This window comes from Hemicordylus capensis, chromosome 12, assembly GCF_027244095.1.
Source record: "Hemicordylus capensis ecotype Gifberg chromosome 12, rHemCap1.1.pri, whole genome shotgun sequence".
Taxonomy (NCBI): domain Eukaryota; kingdom Metazoa; phylum Chordata; class Lepidosauria; order Squamata; family Cordylidae; genus Hemicordylus; species Hemicordylus capensis.
In genome coordinates, this window is record NC_069668.1 from 3,181,276 (window position 1) to 3,188,714 (window position 7,439).

The following is a 7,439-nucleotide window of genomic DNA, read 5'->3' on the forward strand; positions in this document are numbered from 1 at the left end:
ACCTGAGAGAGGGCTTTGCCTAAGGTGTCAGGGGAAAGGTTGGATTTTTTTGTTATTTCTCTGTGTAAACCACCCTGAGCCATTTTTGGAAGGGCGGTAGAGAAATCGGATCAATAATAATAATAATTTTGAGGAGGGTCACAGAGGGGAAAATGTAAACAAGCTTTTTGCATTTCAGTTTGGTCTGTTCCACTGTTGGGAGGCATTGGTAGATGTCATCATAAAGCGACATCGAGATGTATAAAATTATGCACGGCGTGGAGGGAGTGGACGGAGAGACATTTCCCTCCCTTTCTGTATTGTCAGACAATTTGTTGGGTGGAAGGGAGACCGGGAAATATTGTGGGGAGGGGGGGCACCCACTACCCCTTGCAGTCAACCCTGGAGCAGAAGGACATGATTCCTTCTCGCTAGCTGGGGTCGGCCTTCTTCCGATACAGATAGACCACGCCAGAGATATAGTCCAAGCCCTGCTCGGCTTCCTCCTCCGACTTCGCCCTCTCCCAGTTTCCCACTTCCTGCATCACAACCTTCTCCCACAATCCCCGCTGCTCCAGGTCGTCCATCAGCTGCTCCAGCCGGGCCTTGTACGGCAGGTTGGTCCGGTTCTCCCGCGTGGTCAGGCACAGGTAGCCCCCTGCGAGGCAAGAAGGTCGTGGGATATAATTGAGGAGACCGAGGGCGGGCAGGGGGCCCGCCAGTTTCACAGGAGCCGGGTCAGTGTCTCTGTCAAATGGGCGCCTTGTGGTGGAAGGTGAAACAACACACCTTCTCTCAGATTTGTCCTCTGTCCCTCCTGAGGGCAGGGGCAGAACCAGGGGGTTGAAATTACAAGGGAGAAGATTTAGGCTAGAGATGGGGAGGAATTTTGTAACTGCAAGGGCTGTTTGGCCGTGGAACTGCCTGCTTCATGAAGAGGTGGGTGATCCTGCTGAAGAGGTCTGCGAACAGAGGCTGGGTGGTGGCTATCTGCCAGGGACACCCTAAGTGGGGGGCTGGATTAGCCCCCAGCCACCCCAGGTCCCTTCCGACTCGATCACTCCACGCTTTTTTAATGGCATGTGTGAAATCTGCCAAGGAAAACATTTCCAAACACCAGATGGTAGCTGACTCTTTCTGCAGCCCCTCCTTCCAAGCAGACCTTCCCCTCCCTGGCCTGCTTAGAAACCATCTCAAGGCAGCAGTGCCCTCTAGTGACTGTTAGACCGTGAGACAGTCTGCCTCATGAAATGGAGGACTCTCCTTCTTGAGAGATTTTCATCCCTTGGGTGATTGGATTCTGGCCCTGAGCAGCTTCTCCCAGCTCCCTTCTAACTCTAAAATTAAATACATCAAGTACAGCAATCTAAAGCTCAGGAATACAGTGCCAGGGAGAGTAGAGTGTGTGTCCTCCCCCCGCCCCCACCACGAACACACACATTATTTTCTAAATGACCTCATATACTTGAGGGTGCTACCCTCCTAAACAGCTCAAGTATGTACCATACGAACCAGGGTCTGGCATGGAGCCTCCCTGGTCAGGAGCAGTCTACCTTAGGCGGCCAGCTGCTGGGCACCCACACCGGGGAAGGCAATCCCTTTCTACGGATGATTTAGCACCAGGTTTGTGCGGTGTCTTACGAGCAAGAGGCGGCCCCCTTCCAGCTGCGTACTTCTCCTAAGGCGGACGGCTCTCTGCACCGGGCCAGCTGGCCTGGCTATCCGAGGCCAACCAAGGCTCAGTATCGTTACATTTTGGGCGGAAAAGATTCTGTTCTCCTGCCAAAGCCCCACCTGGTTTGGCAACGCAAAGCAGTTCGGGGACCACCTCGGCAGGCACCTGTCCTTCGCTGAGCGCACCCACAATCAGAACAGCGTCGTAGCAACCTGGGCAGGATGAGCACACAGGGATTGGTACATACTGAAGAACATCGGAAGCTGCTGCCTATGGAGTCAGACCCTTGCTCCATCTAGCTCAGGACTGTCTGCACGGGCTGGCAGCAGCTCTCCAAGGTTTTCGGCAGGCGTCTCTCCCAGCTTTAGCTGGAGGTGCTGCCAGGGATTGAATCTGGGACCTTCTAAATGCAAAGCCCCATTGTCTAAGGTGTGTGTGTGGGGGGGATATCTTACAACAGTGTTCACATGTAGACACCCCTGGCCTACTGCTTATTAGTCTCAAGACTTCTCTCTCATAGACCGCCTTAGTAATTTATATACTATATATTTTAAAATTTAAAATTTGTTTCCACTTCACTACTACCCAATGCTTTCTATCTCCGTAACAGGAGTTTTATATTTTATATTTTACATTGTATGGCTCACCCACTCCTCGCCGGTATCTTATGTCTTTTTAAAAAATAATATTTGTATTATTTTTATCTATAGTACAAACAGAAAAACTTAAGAAAAAAAATAGAAAGGAGAAAAGGAAGACTAAAAAAGAGGCAGAAAAAAGAAAGGAAAGGAAAAGACTGAATCCAACAAAGCAATTGCAGTGATTCTCATTACAATCTAGAGTCCTCTGCTTGAGTTCATTCGTATGTCTTTTCCCCTTCTCTTTTTAAAATGGTTCTTATGCTGGCCTCAGCCCGAAATAAAGATGGATTGATGGGTGTAGTCACCCACCCAAATACAAACGAGGGTGGGCCCTGCTTAGCAAAGGGGGCAACTCAGGCATGCTCCCACCAGACCAGCTCTACTTCCCTAGAGAGGAGCAGGGATGACAGCCCCCTACTCCCTTTGAAATCCTGCAGGGTGGGGTACCAGCCCTCCCAGCCTCACTTTCAGGTTCTTTCTGGGGCCAAATCCAGTTGCGTTACCTGCTGGGTCTGGCAAGGCGTCCTGGCCCAGCATGCACTGCTTCAAGTCCTGGTACAGCCCCTTCCAGCGTGCGTGTTCCAGCATGCCGGGGCTGCCGTCCAGGCCGTGCAGGCAACGGAAGCCCTTTGCCTGCTGCTGAGAAGGCAGCATAGGTCAGATGACCAGCTTTCCCTGACCCAGAGATTCCAAGTTGTATGTTGACTACAATGCCCATCATCCCCATCCAAAGGCCATGTCAATGTTGGGCATTGGGATTCCCAGACCTTGTTGACTACAACGCCCATCATGCCCATCCAACGGCCATGACAACTGGGAATGTTGGGCGTTGGGATTCCCAGACCTTGTTGACTACAACACCCATCATGCCCATCCAAAGGACATGTCAACTGGGAATGTTGGGCGTTGGGATTCCCAGACCTTGTTGACCACAACACCCATCATCCCCATCCACAAATGGGTCTAATCCCCTTTTAAAGCAGTCTAGAGCGGTGGCCATCACCACATCCTGTGGCAGTGGGTTCCGCAGTTTAACGACACATGGTGTCAAGAAGAGCTTCCTTTCGGTGTGTCCTGAGCTTCAGCGGATGACCCCGGGTTCTAATATTAGGAGAAAGGGAGGAAAACTTCTCTCTATCCACTTGATCCGCACCATGCATGATTTGATACACCTCTATCACACCCCGCTTTACCTGCCTTCTTTCTAAACTGAAAGTGTCCAGACATGGTCGCCTTTCCTTTATAGGGGAGTCGCTCCAACCCCGCGATCATTTTGGGGCCCCTTTTCTGCACCTTTCCCAGCTCTATACACAACATACTATAAACCGCCCAGAGATGCAAGTTTTGGGCAGTACAGAAATATGTTAAATAATAATAAATAAATAACATCCTTTTTAAGATGCAGTCACCAGAATGGTGCAGTTACCTCCTGGGCTACAAGTCCCATGCCACAGGCGACGTCAAGCACCAGAAGATCACCGAGGAGTCCCTGGAATGCAGAACTTAGGCAGGCAGCAGCCAACTTGGGCACTCGGTACTGCAGCACTGTCACATCCTACAAAAAAAGAGCCGGTTGGTTATTCAATGCTTTTATTTTCCTTATGAAAAAGGTAATCCTTCACACAAGTGACAACAAATTCCAAAGGCAGACTCCTGCCTGCAACCTTGGAGAAGCCGCTGCCAGTCTGTGAAGACAACCCTGAGCTAGATAGACCAATGGCCTGACTCGGTATAGGGCAGCTTCCTAGGTTCCTATGTAACAAAGAGAATGGGTGAGTAAATATTATCAATACATCCACCATTCTGAGTAAATAAACATTTCTTTCCTCGAAATTGTTTTGTTAATCTTTTGTAACGTTTACTGGGCTTTTTTGGTCATTGACCGTAATAAAGAATGGTCTTGATCGAGATCATTCCCAGTCTCTCTCTCAACGTAATAAAGTTGTTACAGCAACAGAGAGCTGTGATTCATATCCTTGCTGCAGATACACGGGAAAGTACTAATCGTAGATGATCAACCGGGACTTCGTCTTTTAGGCGAAAAGAGACAGTAGAGACTCATCAAGAGAAGAGCCTGTAATTTAATTTTCTTTCATCGCCCGCCAATTTTTGCAGTCAATGGGCAACTCCAGAACAGGTGGGAAATGACCGCTTTAACATTATTGGATTTGCCACATCTACCGGAACAAGAATTGGACTTGTGTGACCAAGCACACAGAAAACAGATACCACGAAAGGTGCAATATTTTGAAAATATCACTTAGTACGTGTCAGCACTGCCTGCTGTAAGATATTCCTCTTAGGGGATGAGGCCACAGTGAAAGAGCATCTTCTTTGCATGCAGAAGGTCCCAGGTTCAATCCCTGGCGGCAGCATCTCCAGGTAGGGCTGGGAAAGAAGCCTTTGAGAGCTGCTGCCAGTCAGTGCAGACAATACTGAACTAGCTGGACCAAAGGTCAGACTCAGTAGGCAGCAGTTTTTATGTTCCTGTGTACACTGAGCCAGGTTGGTCATTTTCATCCAGAGACTACTGTACATGGAATACAAAAGGATATCCGTCTGAGAGAAAGAGGCGAGGCTTCCTCAAGGTCATTCGCAGAACTTTTACGACTGCCTGGGGTGTTGAACTTTGTTCTCCCACGTCTAAACCGAATTCTTTACACTTTATTGCTTCAAATGTACCAGAGTCCTAGGTTGGAAAACAGATCCTGATCCCGAGAGCCTTGGCTGAGATTAGGGCTATAATCCTAAAACTGTAATCAGTTGGCTTTCCCAGTCTAAGAATCTAGGAAGGAAGCTGCCTCCTGCAGAGTCAGACCAGGGGAATATTACCAACACTGACTGGCAGCAGCGCTTCAGGGTTTCAGGGTTCCCCAGCCCTACCTGGAGATGCTGCCAGGGACTGGTCCTGTGTGCAAAGCATGTGCTCGACTCAGGAGTCCTTCTCCAAACGAACATACAAAGCTCCCTTATCCTGAGTCAGACCAGTAGTCCATCTTGCTCAGAGCTTTCAACACTGACTGGCAGCAGCACTCTAGGATCTCAGATGGAGAAAGGTCTTGCTCGGCCCGACCTGGAGACGCCAGGGATTGATCTTGTGGCCTTCTGCATAAAGAACGGGAGCTCCTGCCAATGAGCTGCAGATTCCTCTGGACTAAGTGGTCAGGATGAAAGGGTCAATATAGAAGGGTGTGGACTCCTTAGGTGCCACCTTAGCTGGTGGCAGAAGCAGGATTAAAGATTGCACTTTCTTGCTAATGAACTCTTTGACATCCCTCACTCCCTGATGAAGGTGGACCCCAAATCGGCCCTCTTTGGCCCATCAGAAATAGATTGCCTCTGAAGTTGGAGGCGCCATTTCATTATTACGGATATTAGTTTCCTGCTTCCAAAGGTTGCCAGGCAGAGGGGTCTCCACAGGAAGCCCACAACTGGGAACTGAAGGCCATGGCCCTGCCCCGTTTGTCCCCAGCATTTGGTATTCAGAGGCAGACTGTTCTGTACATGGAGGTTCTTTTTAGGTATTCCAGCTGATAGATTTGCCCTTTAAAAAAAAAGGCTAACCTAAAAGTCCTCCGTGCCTTGTGGGGCTATACCATAGGGAGGGCTGCAAGAATTCCTCCATGGGGACGCAACTGTGCTTATGCTCAGGAGCTGTGGCACCTGCTTTGTATGCAGAAAGGCCGAGGTTCACTCCCTGGCAGCATCTCCAGGTTGGGGGGAGGGGAGAAGACTGCTACCTGAAACCTTGGAGAACTGCTGCTGCCAGTCAGTGTAGGCACTCCTGAGCCAGAGGGACCAAGGGCCTGACTCAGTAAGATGCAGCTTCCTCTGTCAGGTCTCAGGCAGTTTTCTACGGGTATCTCCAGGGAGGCTGGGAAAGACTCCTGAAACCTTGGGGTCGCCTGAAACCTTAGAGAGACGCTGCCAGTCCGTACAGAGGATCCTAAGCTAAATGGGCCAAGGCTCGGACTCAGTAAAAAGCAGCTCCCGATGTGCCTAGGTACAGGTAAAGTGTGCCGTCGAGTCGGTATATCGACCCTTGGCGCCCACAGAGCCCTGTGGCTGTTTTTGGTAGAATACAGGAGGGGTTGACCATTGCCTCCTCCCGCATAGTCTGAGATGATGCCTTTCTGCACCTTCCTATATCGCTGTTTCCCAATATAGGAGTTTCCCACAGTCTGGGAAACAGACCAGCGGAGATTTGAACCGGCAAGCTCTGGCTTGCTAGCTAAGTCATTTCCCCGCGGCGCCACTAGGTGGCGTGTGCATGCTTTGGATCCTTCCTTCCAGGAGCTGGAAAAAGGACACCGAGGCTCAAAGGGAGAGAAGCTCCGGGGAGCTGGGGAGGCCGGGAGGGGATGCGATGCACGCCAGCAGTAGCAACGCCGAAGTAAGTGTGGGGAGGGAAGGAGGCACCTCTTCGTAGTCGGAGGCCCAGGAATCGTAGAAGCGGAACTGCTGCTCCAGATCGGCCCAGTGGTGCACTTGCGCCACGCGACGCTGCACTTCAGCCACGTTCCTGCTTCTGCTGGGGGCGGCCATGGCTAACTGGGGCCGGACCCTGCCCTGCCCACCCAGCTGAACCCTCCCCTCCACCCCATTGCCTGCCTGGCTCCCCTCCCTCTTCCTGCCTGACTCCACGTGTGAGCATTGTCAGAGATTCCCTAAGGCAGAGGCGTAACTAGGGAAAACGGCACCAGGGGCAAGCACTGAAATGGCGCCCCCCCACTGCGCCCCCGCCGCCGCCCCCCCAACATACTACATTATACTTAGGTTTTTCCTCACAAGCGCCCGCCGCCAAGCCAGGCCACTGACTGGCCGCCAGGCACCAGCAAAGCAATGGGGGGGGGTGCACGCGGCGCAGAAGGGACCGCTCGTGGGGGAGGGGGCACCAATGCACTCCCTTGACTGCTGCAGCGCTGCTGCACTGAGCAGGAAACATTTGTATTAACAAAAATTTTTAAAAAAATTAAAAAATTTTGGTCATGGTGGCGCCCCCCATGTGACCAGAAAAGATGGCGCCCGGGGCACGTGCCCCCCCTGCCCCCCCATAGTTACGCCTCTGCCCTAAGGGGATGGGATGGGATTGGGAATCTGCTCTGGGAAGATCATCTGATCTGCCTGCTTGCATGCACAAAGGT

General features: G+C 51.3%; 1 protein-coding gene across 1 annotated transcript; it reads right to left on the reverse strand.

The window, feature by feature from the left end:
- Nucleotides 1-300: 300 nt before the first annotated feature.
- METTL27 (methyltransferase like 27) lies at nucleotides 301-6,840 on the reverse strand. Its single transcript, XM_053275290.1, has 5 exons — nucleotides 6,715-6,840; nucleotides 3,722-3,850; nucleotides 2,799-2,934; nucleotides 1,774-1,866; nucleotides 301-637 (listed from the first exon to the last, which is right to left on the reverse strand). Exons 1-5 carry the CDS (start codon nucleotides 6,838-6,840, stop codon nucleotides 411-413), a joined length of 711 nt encoding a protein of 236 aa, XP_053131265.1. The 3' UTR covers nucleotides 301-410.
- Between the last annotated feature and the right edge of the window lie 599 nt (nucleotides 6,841-7,439).

What these genes read in the sequence shown, in the direction of transcription:
- METTL27 (XM_053275290.1), bottom strand. Translation starts at nt 6,840, where the DNA reads ATGGCCGCCCCCAGCAGAAGCAGGAACGTGGCTGAAGTGCAGCGTCGC. An exon ending in GGGCCTCCGACTACGAAGAG is followed by an intron (nt 3,851 to 6,714) that starts GTGCCTCCTTCC and finishes CTTTTTTTGTAG; the next exon opens with GATGTGACAGTGCTGCAGTA. An exon ending in GCTTTGCGTTGCCAAACCAG is followed by an intron (nt 638 to 1,773) that starts GTGGGGCTTTGG and finishes CTTGCCTCGCAG; the next exon opens with GGGGCTACCTGTGCCTGACC.